The sequence below is a fragment of the Eubalaena glacialis genome, unplaced genomic scaffold (assembly GCF_028564815.1).
Source record: "Eubalaena glacialis isolate mEubGla1 unplaced genomic scaffold, mEubGla1.1.hap2.+ XY H_3, whole genome shotgun sequence".
In the NCBI taxonomy this organism is placed as follows: Eukaryota; Metazoa; Chordata; class Mammalia; order Artiodactyla; family Balaenidae; genus Eubalaena; species Eubalaena glacialis.
In genome coordinates this window covers 449980-471971 of record NW_026871157.1, presented here as the reverse complement: position 1 = coordinate 471971, position 21992 = coordinate 449980, and the positions used below count along the sequence as shown (strand labels likewise).

General features: G+C 36.0%; 1 protein-coding gene across 7 annotated transcripts in view; it reads left to right on the top strand.

Annotated features, from left to right (window-relative positions):
- Positions 1 to 21692, top strand: part of LOC133083009 (zinc finger X-chromosomal protein-like) — a 60508-nt gene extending 38816 nt beyond the window's left edge. For 2 of the 7 annotated variants that reach the window (XM_061179673.1, XM_061179672.1), the window contains 7 exons: positions 3700 to 3788; positions 8272 to 8841; positions 17881 to 18030; positions 18247 to 18387; positions 18760 to 18915; positions 19396 to 19536; positions 20444 to 21692. In XM_061179673.1, coding sequence (XP_061035656.1) covers positions 3728 to 3788; positions 8272 to 8841; positions 17881 to 18030; positions 18247 to 18387; positions 18760 to 18915; positions 19396 to 19536; positions 20444 to 21627 — 2403 coding nt within the window. In that variant the 5' untranslated portion in view covers positions 3700 to 3727 and the 3' untranslated portion in view covers positions 21628 to 21692. Of the gene's footprint in view, positions 1 to 3699; positions 3789 to 6625; positions 6681 to 8271; positions 8842 to 17880; positions 18031 to 18246; positions 18392 to 18759; positions 18916 to 19395; positions 19537 to 20443 lie in introns of those variants that run through there. The other 5 variants (XM_061179674.1, XM_061179679.1, XM_061179675.1 and 2 more) reach the window with 5 other exon arrangements.
- The last annotated feature ends 300 nt before the right edge of the window (positions 21693 to 21992 follow it).

The following is a 21992-nucleotide window of genomic DNA, read 5'->3' as shown; positions in this document are numbered from 1 at the left end:
TTAGATTGTATGCCTTATTCCCATTCTGCAAAGCCAGCATGGGTGCTGAGAGCCTCGCGTTTCCTTTACCCAGGGTGGTGCTGAATATCCTAATTTGCGTGGTTTCTCACAATCCCATTGAGTCAGGCCTGCTCTTGGTACTGTTGGCAAGACACACAGAGAGCCAGCCATAGGATGAGAGTGTGTATGGGTAAGGCAGGTGTGTGGGTGGAACAAGCAGGGGGTCCCCAGCAGCTCGTGGGTGGGTTTTCTGATAGAGTTGTGAAGCAGGAGGATCATGTTCCTTTGATGCCCCGCAAGAACCCTGGCTACTGTTCTCATAGCTGCTCTCCAGCCCCTAGTCCTATAGCCACACCTCAGTATTCTGGATGTGGCAAACCAAGTGGATCTCTTTGACAATATTCTGCACCATTGGGGTAGCTGGGTCCTCATTCACAGGCCAAGAAGGACTCTCTTGGCACTGAGCTGTGCTGCCTAGTGGGATGTGAGTAAAGTGAAACCATTCTTCTTACCTGCCTCAGTGCATCCAATTTCAGATTTTTTGCTGAAGGGAGTCCTGGAATTTTTCCACTGACTCTTGAACTTCCACAAAAGCTCACTCATCCATGGATGATTGTCTCAGTCAGTGTTCTTTGGAGTAAGGATAGTAGAAAAGTCTTATTGCACCATAATGAATACAAGTTCAACTTTTATTAGAGATAATGAGATTGATTTCTATAAGGAGACTTTAAGATACCTTAAATAAGACATCATTTTATTTTTTATTATTCTTATAAGATATCTTCTCATTTATCCTTTTATAGTCACATATTGAAAAAGGGAAAAGAAGTACAAGCTAGAAAGTTTTGGGAAGAGGAAGCAGTGACAACTTATTTAGAGGAACTATCTTTTCCATTTTTTTATAGTTGAAAAAATATTACTGTACCTATCATAGCCTTCTTATTTGAAGCATTTTGAATAAATGTCATAAAATACAGTATATTTTGAAAATGAATTGGATGTCTTAGGGCTGGCATGTTGGAAATTAATTTTTTTATAGTATAAATTACAACTGAGTTTTTTACTTGCATAGTTCTTTAGAGACTATGTAAATATCAAACAATAATAAGAGATATATAGGGACTTCCCTGGTGTGGCAGTGGTTAAGAATCCACCTGCCAATGCAGGGGACACGGGTTCAAGCCCTGGTCGGGGAAGATCCCACATGCTGCGGAGCAGCTAAGCCCGTGCACCACAACTACTGAGCCTGCGCTCTAGAGCCCGTGAGCCACAACTACTGAGCCCACGCGCTGCAGCTACTGAAGGCTGTGCACCTAGAGCCTGTGCTCCACAACAGAAGCCTGCGCACTGCAACAAAGGGTACCCCCTGCTCACTGCAACTAGAGAAAGCCTGCATGCAGCAACAAAGACCCAATGCAGCCAAAAATTAAATAAATTAATTAATTAATATTTTTTAAAAAAGAGATATAAATTACCATGACGTATGCTTAAAAAAAAAAAGAAGAAAGGGATAAAGTGGTATGGAAATTCAGCAGCAGAGGAAGTAGTTGTTTTTAGTATTTTCTTCGTGAAGAAGGACATGTAGGGGATAAATTAGTGCAGGGATGACACATAAAGGTCATTCACATAGAAGAAATCTGAAACCAAGGATTTGGCTGATGAGAGAGACGGAAACAGAGATTGGGGTCGTGGTAGAAAGGAAGGGAAGATGAATTGAAGGGAAATTATGAGAATAATGGAAAGGTGGTCAGAACCAGATCTTGGAGGCTTGTAGGCCAAGGAGATCAGATTTTATTTGGAGAATCAGTAGGGAGTCATTAACATGTTTTGAATTGAGGTCTAACATCATTTAAAGTATGCTTTAGAAAAGGGAGAAGTTTATACTCACATGTATAAGAGGAGAGAGGCATGCCGTTCCATGACGGACCACATAGGGTAAGAAAGCAGAGGAGAAGAGGAGTTGCCATAGTCCAGAGTCATTGGGATTCTATAGGGAAGGAATGGGCAAGGAAGAATAGGTATACTAAGTTTAGGATTGGATAATTTGAACAATTTTAGTGGTCTCTGGGCTATAAGAACTGTCCCTAGTTGTTTGGAATGTGGCCCTGGGTTATTTTAGAGTAAGGAGAATCTTGGCTTAGTAAATTTGGTGGTTAGGGGTGTGGGCTCTGATTGGTTGGTTTGTATATCAAAGGTGCACTCACGGGGAGACTATTGCTGTCAGTAGGCAGTCCCTCCAGGATCAAGGCCGCAAAAGAGAGAGAAATATAGTCGGTGTACTACATTACTTGCAGTCTTAATAGTAACAATTTATATGTTGTCAGCAAAAATGATAGAGATTAAAGAAACTGTACGTGATAGCACTGTTGAAGGTGAATTAGAAAGTGAGAAAGTGGCGATAGGAAAACCAATTAGGAAGTTTGTGTGGTACTTGCAACATAAGTAAGTCATGGCCCCGAATAAACCTCCCCTTTCTGCTCCCTCTATCTCCTCACTTGCTTTTTAGGCATGTACTAGGTTCTTTGTATTCTTGTATTTTAACTTTTTTTTTTTTTTTAAACTGGCTATTTTTTCTACTCTAGGCCGTATTTCGTCGATGACCTTCAGCTTTCATGTTTGTATGTTATTGTTTTGGTCACCAGGAGAGACAGACACAAACTCTTGCTTGTGGTTTCAGACATCCTATAGATGGGACTTTGATTTTATTGTGTAAAGATGAATTTATTTTTTAACCTTTCAGCTGGTACCAAGTTATTTGTGGCCTGGAGAATATACGTATACTTTGAGAATTATTTCTGCAACCAGAAGGTCAGTTAAGGGAGGTCACTGTAAGTTATATAGAAATCTCAAGAAGGTTTACCATTGTAATGAATTTTGAATTTTTACCATTTTGTAATTTATTGGTAAGAAATTGTAGACTATATTAAATTTAAAGATGTAATAAAAATCTTTCTGGAATTCCCTCAGTATTCCACAAAATGTGTTAAAGTTGAACCTTAAAGAGTCATGACTGTTTATGGAAAGGAGGCTAGAGGGAGTTTTCTGGGGTACAAAAAATGTTTTATGTCTTATTCTGAGTAATGCTAATACAGATTTACACAAATATAAATTTATTAAGCTAAACACTTAAGATTTATGCACTTTAATAAAAGAAACTAATGAAATATAGCAGAAGAGAAACAGACTCACAGATACAGAGAACAAACTAGTGGTTACCAGAGGGGAGAGGGAAGGAGCAAAATAAGGTAGGGAATCAAGAGGTTAAAAAGTAGTTTGTATAAAATAAATAAGCTACAAGGATATATTGTACACAGGAAACATAGCCAGTGTTTTATAATAACTATAAATAGAATGTAACCTTCAAAAATTGTGAATCACTGGAACTTATATAACAATTGCACATCAACTATTTCTCAGTTTAAAAAAGGAAAAAAATTTGTTCACTTTATGTAGAGTATACTCTAAATAAAACAAAGAGAAAAACCCCAAAACACTGTCAACCTGCTTGATTTAACTTCTCTTTTTTATGATACAGCCACCCAAATATAATTGGAAATCATTATGTTCACTTTATTTTACATTGATAGGTTTTGATAAATCAAGAAATGTGACCATTTCAGAAGTGTAAATATCATGATGACGTTTTAAGTATGTGATATGAAAAAATTAATGTTTGATATACTTTATTTCCTGGTTTAGGAGCTGTGACTAATGAGAATCAAAGGCCATGGATGAAGATGAACTTGAATTACAGCCACAAGAGCCAAACTCATTTTTTGATGGAATAGGTATATCTATTTCTTGGGTTGTTCCACTTTCCATCTGCCAAATTTGGAGTTATCAAGAGGATGTATTGCTAGATCTGTACTGATTTATACTTAGGTATCTTGTTTTCCTCTCAAAAATCTCGTTGCCAACTCAGTCTTGTCAGTAATACCATCAGTATCAAAATCTTGTTATCTTTATTCCAATTTTTCTCAGTTTACTAAGTCCTATTAGTTCTGTCTTTGAAAGTGTTTTTTGTTTATTTCTGCTGTTACTGGTTTTCTTTTGTTGCTGTAAGGCAGTTCCACAAATTGAGTGACCTAAAATACATCAGTTTGCTACCTCACAGATTTGTAGGTCAGAAGTTCAGCTACAGTGTGGCTTAACTTGGTCCTTGTGTTGAGTTTCAGAGTGTTGGCAGGGCTTCATTCTTTTCTGGAGGTAGCAATCCAAACTAGTATTGATTCTGATGGTATAAATTTTTAAAGAATTTTGTGAATCTCCTCTCTGTGTCATGGGCATTTACCTTATTAGAAAAGAGATCCATCTACATATCCTTCTAAGATAATCCCAGTTCTTTTTGACTTCTGCTGAGATGGTTGCAGGACAACGCCCTAAGCTCTTTACACGCATCCTACTTTGATTAAGGTATCTGTGAGGCACACTGTTTACAGCCTTAGAAAGACATTATATGACTGAATTCTCAGACTTTTTGCTTTGTCTGAGATTATAGGGAAGAGTTGTAGAGTCACAAACTGCTTTTCCTCTAAAAGGTTCTTTACTGACAGCGAATCACCCCAATTTTAACTACTTTTTTCCCTTTGTCATCTGTTGAAGCTGAGCATTTCCCCAGTTGTTAAGTTCTGTTACCTTTTTATTTATTGGTTCTTCCACAATTTATCTTTCTTTTCTTGAATTTACCATAAGCAGCAAGAACAAACCAGGTGACATCATTAACACTCTGCTAAAATCTCCTGAGCTAAATATCTGAGTTACCTGTTACAAGTTACATTTTCCATATAACCGCAGGATACAATTTTGCTAAGCTACTTGTCGCAATGTAACAGGTTATTCCTTCCTTCAGTTTTGAATAACATGTTTCTCACTATCTTTTGAGCCTTTACTAGCAGTGTCCTTAAAGTCTAGATTTGAATTAACTGTCTGTACATGGTGACGTAGGTATTCTGTAAATCCATGTAAAATTTTTCTGCTTTGGTTGTTTCTTCCTTCTGAGTTCTCACTAGCATGAGTTGTTAACATCCATATTTCCATTACTGGACTATTCAAGGGAGTATCAAAACCATTTCACACTTGTAGGTATTTGTACAGCAGCACTCCACTCTCTGGTACCAAAAATCTGTATTCATTTCTGTTACTATTGCTCTGCCAAACATTAAACAAACGTAGCTGTATAACATAGTAAAATTCTTCGTCTCATGGTTTCCATACGTCAGAAGTCTATCATGGCATAGCTGTGCTATTTGGTTTGGATTTCATGTGGCTGAAATCAAGGTGTCAGCAGGGTGTTGTTCCTTTCTGGAGCTTCTGGGGTGAAACCAATTCCAAGCTAATTCAGGTGGTTGGCTAAATTCACTTCCTTACAGTTGTAGGGCTGAGGTGCCCGTTTCCTTGCTGGCTGGCCTTTGCTGCTCACAGCTACTTGTGTTCCTTCACTTGCTTTTCATGTGCTCCCCACCCTGCCCCACCCAAAGCAATAAGGCATTGAATCTGTCTCATACTTAACGTTCTGCTTCAACTCTCTAATGCCAGCCTAAGAAATTTCTTTGCTTTAAGGGTTTATGTTTATCTAGTAAAATCACCCTATTTAAGGTTCATAACTTTAATTATATCTGAAAAGTATTTATGGCATTAGCCATAATGTGATGTATTCACAATTCCAGCCATTGTGGCATGGACATTTTGCAAGAAGGGTAGGGTGGAGTAAATGGGCTGAGGAGGCTGTATACCACACTGCTCTTCATGCCAGTTCTCCCACTTAGCCCAAGCACAATTATCTCATTCTTAACTTATAATATTAAATTATTTTCCTCAAAGTTAGTTTCTTTCTTTCACTACCTGTACCAGCAGAGTACTCATTCTAAAATAACACATGGATGATGTCATTTCTCTGTTCTTCGATGCCCAGGAGGTAAAGTATAAACCTGAAGTCCTGTGTTTTGATAGTGTCCTACTTATACAGCCCTGTTTCTCAAAAGGCTTTCTGAAAGGAGCCTTCTGCATCAGGCAGATGGAATCTTGCTTCATTCCTCCAACTGCTCAAGGAAAATTATATTCATGAAGTTTTAACAGTGAGAAAAAAAGTATTGACATTTACAGATGGTTCTAAGTACATAATATTGTAAAGTGATTTACACAGCTATTCTTATAAGTTAAAATTTTAAGAATTTTACTCATTGAATTTTATATGATCATATGGCCATATATTAAAGCAACAGTAATTAATTTTACCAAGAAACGTGAGGATTTTTAATATGCTTTCTAAATCCTGTGTGTGTGTGTGTGTGTGTGTGTGTGTGTGTTTCTTAAACAATTTGGGATAGTCTTGACTCGTGGTAATTTCTCTTTGATAATGGTAAATACATCTTTGGACACTTGAACATATTGAAGTATAATTAATGTTCTTGAAAGAGAGACTGTAAGTTCCTTGGAGAAAAACACATAGGATTTACTAGCTTAAAGCCACAAGCAAGGCTGGGCATGGGTCAAGGGGTAGAATGAAGGGCTTTTGCATTTTAGCCCTATTTATTAACACTATGTTGTTCGTCTATGAACAAGTCACTTAATTTACCAGGTCCTCCATTTTTATATGTCCTAATAATAATGAAACCTCTCATTACAGTTTTTCAGAACACTTCCCTTACATTGCCATTTGATCATCACAACAGTCCTGTGAGGTATGCATGACAGATATTACTGTCCTCATTTTACTGATGAGGCAACCAAAATTCAGAGGTTAAATGACTTGCCCAAGGTTACAAAATGAATGTGTCTAAACTGTGCTCTGTGATTTAGACCTTTTAATCAGTGCTGTTGCCACTAAGTGCTTTCACAGGTATGTTCTTAAGATGCAGCTTAAAGTCATGTATTGCTTGATGTCAATTATTAGAGACATTGAAGACAAATTATTACTAAGCCTTTTGTTGAAGTTCTATAGAAATTAAAGGAGGCATTTTCTCGTTATTGTTTCTATATATAAGGAAAGTGGGTATTAACTGGTTTAAAGACTCCCTGCAGCTTTTATTATTCTTTGGCCCTTGTTGATCATTTTTGTTTGTTGAAGAATCTGTTTGTTTCTCGGAGGGCCTGCTCATTGACACATAGTCATTGGGTTAGGCATCTGCTTAAATTCAGCTTCTCTGAGTCACGACCAGGGACACTAATCAGCCAAGTAGCATTGTAGTTAAGACTTCCATGATTGCTTTTTACTGGACCAAGAGCCAAGATACCAGATTTGTTTTATTTTATTTTATCTTACGTTTTTGTTAAGAATATTTTACTTCTTTTCCCATTCATGGCATTCATTCGGTACATGTGCTGTGCAAGCAACTGTGTGATCTTGGTGAAGTCATTTAATCTCAAGGGGCTGCAGCTGATTCACCCCTCTACCTTAATTGCAGAATGGAGTGAGTAGGGTTTCTTATATTCTGAGGAACTGCCTTGGAGATGGAGTGTACGGGCTCGGGAAGAGGCTAGGTGGAGGCAAAATACCCTGGTGAACTTGGTCAGGCTGCACAGCAACTAACCTCAACCTCCACTGCTCCAGGGCAGCTGCACTATTTTTCATCTTCTCTATCCACAGAGATTCTTAACAAGTTGTCTTTCTTTCTCCTTAACTGTGTAGCATTCTATCTCGCTTTTCACTGATGCCCAAATCCTTTTATACGCCAAATTCAGAGGATAAATTTAGAGGATAATTTCTAAATTTCCAGTCATTAGATAAAGAATAATGGTGGAGTATTATACCAGAATAGGGTGAGACAATGAAATTTTTTAAAGGAAGGGAAGAAAAAAAATACATATGAATGATTAAAAGTAGAAAACTGTGTTGATTGAGTTGGGGGGGAAAAGAAAAGAAATGGAACAGACAGGAGGGAAAATGGTTCATTAGTTTTCTGAACTTGTGTTACTTGCTTAATTTCATAATTATGGCTTAAAATTTTATTTTGGTTGCCTGGGAACATTAATGTTTTGTGTGTTTTTTTAATGAATATTTTTCTTTTGTGACTGCCCTGCATTTTTTGTTTTTCTAGTATTTCTTTACATGTTAATTGGTTAGGGTTGAATAAAACCGTACTTGTGTTAAAATCTTTTGTTTCTTATATGAATAAAATAGATTCCCTCTATATTTCTTAAAGCTATTTTAATGTTTGAGAAAGCCAAAGATATAGTCTGTTCTTCTGGTGGAAATTAAAGAACATTTACATCATTTAAGATAGCCATTCATGCCTACCTGAAATTTGTTGTTTTAATTTTTGTTTTTTTAAGGAACTGATGCTACACACATGGATGGTGATCAAATTGTTGTGGAAGTTCAAGAAACGGTTTTTGTTTCAGATGTTGTGGATTCAGATATAACTGTACATAACTTTGTTCCTGATGACCCAGACTCAGTTGTAATCCAAGATGTTATTGAGGATGTTGTTATTGAGGATGTTCAGTGCTCAGATATCTTAGAAGAAGCAGATGTGTCTGAAAATGTCATCATTCCAGAGCAAGTGCTTATTACCTCAGATGTAACCGAAGAAGTTTCTTTAGCACATTGCACAGTCCCAGATGATGTTTTAGCTTCTGATATTACTTCAGCCTCAATGTCTATGCCAGAACACGTCTTGACAAGTGAATCCATACACGTGTCTGACATTGGACACGTTGAACACATTCATGATAGTGTAGTTGAAGCAGAAATCATCACTGATCCTCTGACAACTGATGTAGTTTCAGAAGAAGTATTGGTAGCAGATTGTGCCTCTGAAGCAGTCATAGATGCCAACGGGATCCCTGTGGACCAGCAAGATGATGACAAAGGCAACTGTGAGGACTACCTAATGATTTCCTGTAAGTCTTGGGGTACAGTGATTGTCCAAGGTGTTTTTGAAGGCTGTCTTTCCTAACTTACATTAGGGTGATGTTTTCTTGACTTAAATTTATATAATGTTAAGATAAATCTCATAAGCCTATTTGCAATATTGTTTTAGTGTGGTTCCTATAAGATAAGCTGTAATTAAGGAAAGTGAAATGATACAAAAGTAAAGATTTATTTCTACATAAGGTTGTAATAGAAAGATAAAGGCTGCAAAGAATAGTACTGAACTATATGAAATCGTGAAGGATGTAATTAGGCTGTTACTTCCCTTATTAGAATTACCACCAAAACTTGAAAGGGTTTCAGTTTGGAAAAAAATCTTCTGTCTTTATAATGCAGTCACTTTTGCACTTACTTTTTCCCACACCAATGTCTCTTTTCCCTTTGGAGTAATAATTGTATTTTTAAAAATAAATTCACTTTTGCGTTTGGAATTATATTAGTGTAACACCTTGAAATAAAGTAGTCATGTACAAGAGCGTAAACAACTGATTTATGTAGATTTTAGATTGATTAGAAATTTAATATCATTGTTTTACATTCTGCTCACTACTCCTTATGGAATGCTGGTTTTCTTCATTGAGCTTACTTTTTTTAATCACCCAGGACATAATTAGACATAGTTTTGCTTATAGCACACGTCATAGTCATAATACTTGTTAGTAGAATGCCTGGATAGGTGTCTGATCTTTCTGACTTCAGCTTTTAGATATATTCCTTACATTAATGAGGTTTCACTTTGTTGGCTAGTTCCATTATCTAGCTGCTGATTTAAATAACTTGGTTATCTTAAATCAGCAGGTCATAGAGATAACCAGGGTCTTTGGAATCAAGTTTTAGTGTAAATGTGGAGTTCAGACTGTTTCCATTAACTCTGAATATAAGTCTTTTTCCCTTGTGTCTTTGAGCATAGCACAGTAAAATTTACTGCACACATTTTGGGGGCAGAGATAGTAGGCATTCATATGTCTCCAGTGTGATCAGGTATATCATCATCATGGCCCAGCTTTATGACAATGATAATTTTCTACATTCTACAGCCTCCACTGCTCCAGTGCAACTGCACTTTTTTTCATCTTCTCTATCCACAGAGATTCTTAACAAGTTGTCTTTCTTTCTCCTTAACTGTGTGGCATTCTGTCTCACTTTTCACGGATGTACTGTTTGAATTTTATACCGCGTACATGGATTACTCTTTTAATAAAAGTAAACTAATTGGCAAAAAAAAAAAAGCCACTGTGAAAGCAACAATAAGAATAAAAATAAATAATATATTCAGGAATCTTTTGATCAGGCTTTAGAAAATTGCAAAAATGAAATGGCTAAAAAAAATAGAATTAAACATGATTATGGAGAAAATTGATAGACACAGGAGACAGAAACTAGGAGATAAAACCCAAATACAGAAAAATTCAGTGAACTTTTTAAATAGTTAAAAGACAGTAAACCTTGAAAGCTAGACAGAATTGGCTCATCACATACAAATGATCTTTCCTCAAAAAGAGTAATGGTGGTTTTCTCATTAGGAAACATGGAGGCTAGAAGGCAATGGGATAATATAGTCAATATGTTGAAGGAACAAAGACGGTCACCCAAGAATTCTATATCTAGCTAAAGTTTTAAAAATGAAGGAGAAATTGACCTTCCCATATAAACAAAAAACCTGCAGTAATCAAGACTGAGCAGTATTGGTAAAAGGATAGACATATAAATCAATGGAAGAGAATTGACAGTGCAGACATAAACCCGTACATTTCTGGTCATTGATTGATACTCTGATTTTTCACATAGGTTTCAAGATAGTTCAATGGGGGGACTTCCCTGGGGGTCCATTGGTTAGGACTCTGCACTCTCACTGCCAAGGGCCGGGGTTTGATCCCTAGTCGGGGAACTTAAGATCCCGCAAGCTGCGTGGCGAGGCCGGAAAAAAAATAAAAGATAGTTCAATGGGGAGAAAAAAATAGTCTCTTCAACAAATGATACTGGGATAACTAGATGTCCACATGTTGTAAATAATGAAGTTGGGCCACTATCTCAAAACATACAAAAATTAACTCAAGACTTAAATGTAAGAGCTAAAATTCTGAGAAGAAAACATAGAGAATGGCCCCAAATTTGAAATGTTTTTGTTTCAAAGACAGTGTCAAGAAAGTGAAAAGATAACTCAGAATTGGAGAAAATATTTGTAAAGCCTGTATGTAAGGGCCTAGGAATCAAGGATATTAACATTTAACAACTCAGTAATAAAAAGACAAATAACCTAATTTTAAAAATGGGCAGAGAACTTGAGTAGACATTTCTCCAAAGGAAAAAACGTAAGCATATAAAGGATGTTCAACATTGTTAGTCATTAGGGGAATACAAATCAAAACCAGGGTGAGATACCACTACAGACATTCAGATTGGTATTTTAAGAAATGGGAGGTAAGAAGTGTTGGCGTGAATGGGGAGATTTTGCATCTCATAAATTGCTGGTGGGAAAGAAAATGGTGTAGCCACTTCAGAAAAATTTGGCAATTCCTCAGAAAGTTAAACATGGAATTACCGTATGACCCAGCTATTCTACTGCTAAGCATATACCCAGGAAATGTTAAAACGTGGCCACACAATAGTTTTTATACAGATGATTATAGCAGCATTTTTAATACTAGTAGCCAAAACATGTAAACAACCCTAATGTTCATTAGTATGTGAATTGACTTTAAAAATGTGGTATCACCATACATTGGAATTTTATTTGGCCATAAAAATAAGAGAAGCATTGATACAGTCCACATCATGGATGAACTTAGAAAGTTCAAGAAATAAGTATATGGAGTGTCTAGAATAGGTATATCTATAAGGACAAAAAGTAAATTAGTGATTGCCTAATCTAATTGTGAGATAGTTGAAGATGGGTTGTTAAAAGAGTACAAAGGGGGGCTTCCCTGGTGGCGCAGTGGTTGAGAATCTGCCTGCCAATGCAGGGGACACGGGTTCGAGCCCTGGTCTGGGAAGATCCCACATGCCACGGAGCAACTAGGCCCATGAACCACAACTACTGAGCCTGCATGTCTGGAGCCTGTGCTCCGCAACAAGAGAGGCTGTGATAGAGGCCCGCGCACCGCAATGAAGAGTGGCCCCCGCTTGCCAAAACTAGAGAAAGCCCTCGTACAGAAATGAAGACCCAACACAGCCATAAATAAATAAATAAATTTATTTAAAAAAAAAAAAAGTACAAAGGTATCTTTTAAGGGTGATAGAAATATTCTGGAATTAGATGGTGAAGATAATTGCACGACTGAATTTACTAAAAACCACTGAATTGTGCACTCACTATAAAAGGGTGACTGTCATGGTATATAAATTTTATCTCAATATTAAAAAAGAATCATTGAAATCATGAGGCAATACATTGTAAAAAGAAAAAAACCATCAAGTCATAATGGTAGTTATGTTAGTGAACTTTTAGAGGATAAACCACAAAATGCTCAATGCCATATGATAATGCAACAGCATCTAAAAATTCTGAGGAAACTATAGTTTAAGAATTTTATACCCAACCAACTTGTTCTTCAAAATAAAATAACAGATAAGTCATTCTCAGGTTCCCAAGATTTCACAGACATTAGGACTCATGAGTGGTGGAGGTTTGCTATTCAGTAATTACTAGAACAATTAAATGAAATACATCAGTAGAAATATCTCAGGAATGGAGGGAAAAAGTGGTGTTAATTTAAAGCTAGAGTTAGGGGTTAGCAGATGCAAACCGTTATATACAGAATGGATAAACAACAAGGTCCTACTGTGTATTTAGAACAAGGAACTATATTCAATATCCTATAATAAACCATAAAAGAAAAAAATATAAAAATTATGTATATAACTGAATCACTTTGCTGAACAGCAGAAATTGACACAACATTGTAAAATCAACTGTACTTCAATAAAGTAAAAAGTAAAACTAGACCAAACAAATGTATATTTTAAGATCATACAACAAAGTAATTATGTACAAAGTATTAACTATAAAGTATTTCGGATGGCATGATGTATAAGTGTGTTAATTTCTCTCATTACAGATGACAGTAGATACTTAAAATATGATAACAATCTAACTATGATACTTTTTTCCAAGAGGGGTGTTTTAAAATCTACATTTATTGGGCTAATAGACATTTACTTGAAGACCATCACTTACACGTTTAGCAAATGGATGTTGAATAGTTACTATGTGCCAGACAATGTTGTAGGCTCTTGGGATCAGTGAATAAAATGAATGGAAGTTCCTTCCCCTCACAGGGAATGCCTTCTAGCAGAAGTGTGCAGGCATAAAATTAATAAGTGAATTATGTGTGTATTAGAAAGTGCTTTGAATAAGTTAAAATAGGCCAATAAAGAAGATACTGAGTTGTTATGCTCAGGATGCCTAGAGAAGATGACATTTTATGAAAGACTTCATTTGAGTTTTCTGGTACACATCAAAAAGGAAATGGATGTGCTAAACTGAGTTCAGGAGATAGTTCTGGGTTGATGATATAGATTGAGAATTCTTAGTGTGTAGATGAAATTTAAACCATAAGAGTGAGATCACCAAAAGAGGGATTGGTTATGTATAAAGGAAAGAAGGCCAAGAAAGAAAAGGTGTGAGGTTTTTAAGAGGCAGGGGGAAAGGAGCAGCTATGGTAGAAGAATCAAGAGTTTAGGTCAAAGAAGTCAAGAAGGAAAGTCAGTCACAGAGGAGAGTGAACATCTGTGTCAAATGCTGGTGCAAGTCAAATGAATGCTGAGAATTGGTCATGAGTGACTTTAGTGAAGAGTTTTGGTGAAGTTTGGCAAAAGCCTAAGTGAAGTGAGTTCAGAGAATGTGGAATGAGAGTTGGAGAAATGAAACTTACAGAAGTGGGATCAAGATAAGGTGGTTTTATCATTGTTGCTGTTTTACAAAGAGAGAGAAAGCTTAGTTGTTTGCTGAAAGGAATGTTCCTGTAGAAAATGATGGATAAATTGATGATGTAAAAGATAATTGTTGAACAGTACAGAGAAAGTACAAATTAGTGCTCAGTCAGAGGGATTGCTTTTAAATAGGAGGAGTACAAATAGTTTATGGTAACATACAGTAAAGGTAGAATTTATGGATTTAGTTTTTGGCAAGTGGGTAGAGCCAAATTCAGTGGATTTTTTTTTAATGTTTCACTTGTTCTTAGGGAAATAGGCAGTAAAATCAATTGGTAGGTAGTGTTGGAGTTTTGAGGAAAAAATGTGAAATATAATCCATTCAAAGTTTATGGTCAGGTATTTTAAAATGAGACCATAAGAATTAGGTGATTTTTAAAAATCTCGATGTAGCTGCATAGATAATAGGTGCAAAGACAAAATTACATTTGGAAGGGGTGTGATTCTGCAAATCAAATGGTCAGATGAAGTGAGAGAGGGCCATAGGAATTGGGAGAATATTCAAGGGATTAGATTGGCGAACCGTGAAATTAAACTGGTTTTATTGTTGAATTTGTTGTTTAAAAATAACGTTATAATTTTCATTTAAAACAGTTGTGTTCATTCTTTCATTCTTTTACATGTATACATGCATAGAGAAATATCTGAATAGTATTCTTGTAACTATTGATAGTTTTGGGTGATGGGGTTAGAGCCTAGAATTTTAACCACTAAGTCCCCAGGGAACTCCCTTTATTGCATATTTTTAAAAACGTAGAAGCAACTAGAAGGATCTTTTACAAGCTACAGGTAAATATGTGACATTTTGCAATTCCAAAATTATTAGATTTTACAGTTCTCAAGAGTTTTATGGTTACCTACAAATTAACATTTATAAGAACATCTAGTGTGAATTTGTAAACACAGGACAGTAGGTTTTTCAGTACCTGTTTGTAATGACTTTTTATAAACTTGCCAAAAGAGGCCAACTTCATCTACAGAGTTCTTAGAGGTTAGTTCTCCAAAGAATTATAAATTTATTTTGGATTCTTCTGCCTGGTTTGCTGAGATCTCCACCCCCATCTCAGTTTGACATTCCAAAGTCACCTTTAAGAACATAATTTTAATTAGGTCAGTCAGCTGGATATGTCATTAAAAAAACCGCTATACACATCAGACCAGAATTAAGGATATAATGCCTATTTTTTCCTCACAAACTGTATTTATTAAATATTGTCAAGATATTTTAGTTAGTTAAATTCAGGGTTTAGGGAAGGGGTGTGTGTGTGTTATCTGTTTATAATTGTCAAGAGTTTAACAAGCTGGGATTTTTGAACCTTGATATCATTAAGTTCATCCTGTACCAGCTCATTCTCCCTCACTTCTCAAGTTCTTAACCCAGTCTACCATTCTCTTACTTTCAAACCAGAGTCCTTTGCCTCCTCTTGTGTATATCTGGTTGAAACCACCAGTCAGGACTTTTTTTCTTGTTTTCTGCATTTCTAGCTCCTGTCCAACCCTCTCCCCCAAAACAAGCTAGCTACATTGCTATTGCTGTTTGCTTCTGGGTCTCAAAATGAATAGTGTTTACTCTTCTGTATAAGGAAACTGCCTTCATCTTTGCTCCTAGTTTCGTCTTTTCCCTTTCCTTCTGAGATCTTGATCCAGCAGAGTCACTATGCCCTCTTAATTCCAGCCTCTCACTTTCTTTATTACCTACAGACTTTGAGCAGGCCTAAGTATTTTTATCAGTTAAACAGTGATCTCCTTGATCCTGCAACCCATTCTGATTACTGCTTCTTTATTCTCCTTTCTTAAACTAAACTTAAAGAAATTTACGTCCTATATAGAATTCTCCACCCACTTTAGTCTGACCCCATATAGCATTCACTAAAACACTTTTCATCGAGAATATCAGTGACCTCTGGGTTACTATAAACCAGTGTAGATGTTCCTCCTTGACTTTGTATGTGTGTTGTGTTATTCTATACGCCATAGTAGGGTTTGCACGTTGGTAAAAATATTTCAGGCTGCTGTTTGAAAGCAGTTTTATGTTAAGTAATTTATTGGGGATGGGGATGGTCTTGATTTGTAATAAGTAAGAAACTAAAGTGTTGTATTTTCACTTGGGAGATACTTAATTTATCTGAATAGTCTACGTAAGAATGTTCTATAATTATATGTAAGAATTTGATTAGACAAATGAAATTTTTAGATCTTTTAAAGAACATGATGGGGAATTTGGAGAAGTTGTTTTAAAGATATCAAAAGCTGAATTCTGTCTTTCTAAGCCAGTGTTAAGAATTTAAGACATACAATTACATAATGGTCAAAACTATCACCATGGCCTTATTTTGAGTTGTGCTTGAGTCATGAACTTACTCATCTGATCGCTACTCATGGAAACCACCTTTTGTTAATTATACCGTTTTTGGATTTTTCCAAAAAATCACCTTAAATCTCATAGAATACATTCTTAAAATACTAAAAGTTGATGAATGTTAGTTGTGAGTCACATGGATTAGGTTTTGTATTCTGGTTTAGGTCATTAGCTGTGTGATCTCAGATAAGTCATTCAACTTTCGTTAACATAGGTTTGCTGTCCTTTAAAATTTTGGCAGTACTTTAAAACCTACCTCCTTAAGTAGTTAGTTACTAGGTAGGTAATCACTTAAATGGTAGTTATATTATTAGTATTATCACATTTTAAAATAATCAAATCATCTGTTCATCATCTGTTTTCCTACTAGAATTCAAACTTATTGAGTCCATGACTTTTTCATATTTTATTTGTATCTCTGATACCTAGCTCAAAGTCTCACTTACAGTTGTGATTCATTGTTGAATTGAATAAAATATAATCGTTCAACGAAAAGGATAATGAAATACGTCTAGCAGAGGAGCACCAGAAGCAAAAAGGAAATGAAAAGGCTTGATGGCAGTATTGAAGACAAGCTAAATCGACCTTCTTCTCTGGGCTTTGGTTCTGCTTCTCTCTGCTTGGTCTTCAGCTCTGCCAAATAGACCACTTGTTGTGTCTAGAGCAGAGAGAACATTCCTTCAGTCTTTCTCTAATGCACACAGCATCAGTGATGAGTTGACTAGTACTAAGTTTTTATCAGTCTTTGCCAGACGTTCTTTTGTGCCAGAGATAGCAGTGCATGAAAGGATACATTATTTGGGAATTATATTTTTGGTATTATTACAGTTCAGAATATGTTTCTTTGAGACATTATTTATTTTACTTTTGTTAATTTTCCAAATCCTAAACATAATACTGTACTAATTTTTTTTCTTCTGTTACGAAGTTTAAAATATGAAATGTTTGTTCTGTATTCCCTGAATCTCTACTGTTGGGAACCATGTGAGCCTCTATTGTTAAATAATAATCTTGGTTTTTTTTTTCCAAAAATGTAAAACACCCTACCTTCATTAAGGTCTATAAGAGTATGTTTAAGTATAGATTTGCTGCATTTGCAAGCAATGACCCAGAATGATTACTTTTATGAACTCAAGTATGTGTGTGTTTGTGTGTGTTATGTGCACGTATATATACCATGTCTGTATGTGGTTTTACATGAAACAGTTTGATGTTTACATTGACCATTGTAATATACTTTTATGAAAATCATACTTGGTTTTTTTAAAAAAAAAATGCAATTCTAATAGAAACATAAGATCAAATAATATTCAGGAGTAGTGAACATGAGATAACACTGATAAAACATTTATATTAAATTTAGTGTTTGCTGATTTTACTACTAGGACATTTTCCACAAGATCTTGGAAAATGTAATACTGCTTTTACCTTATGCATATAACTATATCCAAAGGTAAAGTATATCATTTCATTACTTTTGTTAGTTTTCTAGGTTACTAGCAGTTTACTTTAAATAAAATAATTTTTACCTTTATATCTCATCTGCTTTTAGAAAATTTTCAAAATGTATTCATTGAATCTTCTGCTTTCTAGGTAGAATCATCCAGTTTTCATGAGTCAAGTTAGAGATTATGTTTGTAAAAAAGGACTTTTGAAAATGATAATATTTTATTTAAGTATCTGCTATTGCTATGTAATGCTTTTCCTGCCTTTTTAGTGGATGATGCTGGCAAAATAGAACATGAAGGTTCCTCTGGAATGACCGTGGATGCAGAGTCGGAAGTGGATCCTTGTAAAGTGGATGGCACTTGCCCTGAAGTCATCAAGGTGTACATTTTTAAAGCTGACCCTGGAGAGGATGACTTAGGTAAGAGGAAACCTTCAGCGTATTATACATCCTGATCAAACACTGAAACCTAATTACTTTTGGTGGTTTAGACTGAGAATGTTTGTAATCTTTTCTGAAGATAACTTTTAGGAGGGTTCCAATATAGCAGTAGAAAAGTATGTAAAATGTAGTAAGTGAAACAGGTGGAAATGAAGTCTTCACATAAATTCTTGGAGCTGTCATCTTCTCTGATAGGTGGCACTGTAGACATTGTGGAGAGTGAGCCTGAGAATGATCGTGGAGTTGAACTACTTGATCAGAATAGCAGTATTCGTGTGCCAAGGGAAAAGATGGTTTACATGACTGTCAATGACTCTCAGCAAGATGAAGATTTAAGTAAGTAGGTGGCCTTTTTGTGGGAGAGAATTTTATGTTCCTATAGGCTTTTAATTTTTTAAAGCAGCAGTATTTGAAGAAAATAAGCAGCACTAAGAAGACATTATTGTACTGCCATATTCCAAAGAAGAGTATCAGTGACTCTTGATGTATGCTCAGGGTGTCATTTTGTAAGCAAATTATGGTGAAAGCCAAGAAAGTGATGATTCATTGAGTAAATGTTTATAGTGTATTTACTATGGGAAAGTAATATTCTAGGTATGTAACATTTGAACCTCCTTTCTGTTTAATAACAAAATTGAAATAAAAATATCTTCCCTGTCTGATCTGTAAACTTGGTCACAAAAGTGGTTCTGTTGATTTTCTACTCAGATGTTGCAGAAATTGCAGACGAAGTTTATATGGAAGTGATTGTAGGAGAGGAGGATGCTGCTGTTGCAGCAGCAGCTGCTGCTGCCGTGCATGAACAACAAATGGATAACAATGAAATGAAAACATTCATGCCAATAGCATGGGCAGCAGCTTATGGTATGTCATGTTGCAGCTTGAAGGACTGCATGGTTCTTGAACATGAATTTATTATTGAAAAACATGTTTCTAGGGTCTTAAGTTTCAGCAATATGAAGTACCAGTGTAGTGATTTAAGTAAAAACAGGAAGATGATATAGTCTACCTTTTGCCTTTGCCTCTACATTTAACAGGAATTTTTTTCGTGCCTGTGTTATTTAAGAATTATGTAAACTTTCAAGCTCAAATATTTTAATCTTCAGTATATGTGGCTCATGACCTTTGAGTGAGAACGAGAGAATTCATGGGGGAAAATGATGCTATATTTGGAAGCTAGGCATTTCCTGCAGTCTTGTATATAAGTAGCCAAGTAAAGCCTAGTACCTAGATAGGGAATTTCTGTCATTCATGAGTATCATGGCTTTTCATTGTTGTAGTTTATAAAGAATCCTTAATTCTTTATAATACTGTATAATTTTGTTTTTTAATGCATATTGTTAGGTAATAATTCTGATGGAATTGAAAGCCGGAATGGCACTGCAAGTGCCCTCTTGCACATAGATGAGTCTGCTGGACTTGGCAGACTGGCTAAACAAAAACCAAAGAAAAGGAGAAGACCTGATTCCAGGCAGTACCAAACAGGTGAGGGCACATGAGTTCCACAGTGCAGCGTGCTCTGCAAGCTCTCAGTTGAAACTAGTATGTATCCCCAGAGGTGTTATGATGGCATTTTAGCTGCTAGAATACAGTAGCTTTTGTGTATTGAATTTGAAAATATAATTTTAAGAATTCACTGATATTCATGAATGATTTCCTTGGATAAAAAGAAGTAGATTTTGGATCAGAACCTATTTCAGGAAAAATAAAAATATCAGGTTATTTTAGTGGAAATGAAAAAAAAGATCACAAAAATATTATGTCAGTTAACTTTAAATGAAAAAACTCAAAAAAATCTAGGGACTTCCCTGGCGGTCCAGTGGTTAAGACTGCTCGCTCCCAGTGCAGGGCACACGGGTTTGATCCCTGGTCGGGGAACTAAGATTCCACATGCTGCATGGCTTGGCCAAAAAAAGAGGATCTATTTCTGTCAGCATGAGGCAGGCATCATTCACAGAGGAGCAGGACAAATACTTCAGTTGTTCATTGAATATATTCCTTTTTTTGTATATCTTGTATAATGATTTACATATTAAATTTTTTTATAGGTGTGGTTGAACTTTAAATTAATATCAATTTGGCTTGACATAATAAAAGCTGAAATGTTGAACTTTATGAATGATTTTCTGTAGATATCAATATTTATATGGCTTTAAATTGCTACTTTATATATTTTAAACTGGGAATAAGATTGGTACAGTCATAATGAGGTTTCTGGACCAGATTCTCTTTATTACTAGGTTGCTATATCTTTTGTTGAAAAACAATAAAAGGTATGTTAACTTAATATAGGTACTTATAAACAGTGTTCAGAACACACACTTTAAATGCTTGAAGAGACCAAAACAGAACTTGGATTGATCACTCGTGCTTCTTTCTTTTCCTTTCTTAGCAATAATTATTGGCCCTGATGGACATCCCTTGACTGTCTATCCTTGTATGATTTGTGGGAAAAAGTTTAAGTCGAGAGGGTTTTTGAAAAGGCACATGAAAAACCACCCTGAACACCTCACCAAGAAGAAGTACCGCTGTACTGACTGTGATTACACTACCAACAAGAAGATAAGTTTACACAACCACCTGGAGAGCCACAAGCTGACCAGCAAGGCGGAGAAGGCCATTGAATGCGATGAGTGTGGGAAGCATTTCTCTCATGCTGGGGCTTTGTTTACTCACAAAATGGTGCATAAGGAAAAAGGAGCTAACAAAATGCACAAGTGTAAATTCTGTGAATACGAGACAGCTGAACAAGGGTTATTGAATCGCCACCTTTTGGCGGTCCACAGCAAGAACTTTCCTCATATATGTGTGGAGTGCGGTAAAGGTTTTCGTCACCCGTCAGAGCTCAAAAAGCACATGCGAATCCATACTGGGGAGAAGCCGTACCAATGCCAGTACTGTGAATATAGGTCTGCAGACTCTTCTAATTTGAAAACTCATGTAAAAACTAAGCATAGTAAAGAGATGCCATTCAAGTGTGACATTTGTCTTCTGACTTTCTCAGATACCAAAGAGGTGCAGCAACATGCTCTTATCCACCAAGAAAGCAAAACTCACCAGTGTTTGCATTGCGACCACAAGAGTTCGAACTCAAGTGATTTGAAACGACATGTAATTTCAGTTCACACGAAGGACTACCCCCATAAGTGTGATATGTGTGATAAAGGCTTTCATAGGCCTTCAGAACTCAAGAAACATGTGGCTGCCCACAAGGGTAAAAAAATGCACCAGTGTAGACATTGTGACTTTAAGATTGCAGATCCATTTGTTCTGAGTCGCCATATTCTCTCAGTTCACACAAAAGATCTTCCGTTTAGGTGTAAGAGATGTAGAAAGGGATTTAGACAACAGAATGAGCTTAAAAAGCATATGAAGACACACAGTGGCAGGAAAGTGTATCAGTGTGAGTACTGTGAGTATAGCACTACAGATGCCTCAGGCTTTAAACGACACGTTATCTCCATTCATACGAAAGACTATCCTCACCGTTGTGAGTACTGCAAGAAAGGGTTCCGAAGACCTTCAGAAAAGAATCAGCACATAATGCGACATCATAAAGAAGTTGGCCTGCCGTAACAATACTTCTACAGACTTTTGTAGAGATGTTGGCCTTTAAAAGCCAATTTTAAAGCCAATCAGTCTTGTTCACATACAACACTGTACATTGATTTATGCTGTGTACAGGTAGGATTGTTCCTTCTTGTTACCTTTACGTTTTATTCAGTAGAGTGTTCTGAATCCTATTCAGTTTGTTTAATGAGGAAAGTAGCAACAAACAAGTTGCTTTCAATAAAATAATCCCTGATTCTGTATTGAATTTTTCAGTCTTAGAAGTTTTACTATATAAGTATTTACTTTATTCACCTTGATGATACTCTTCTAAGACCACTTAAAGATAAACATGATTTGGTAACTCTGAAAGTAATCATTTTGACTCATTT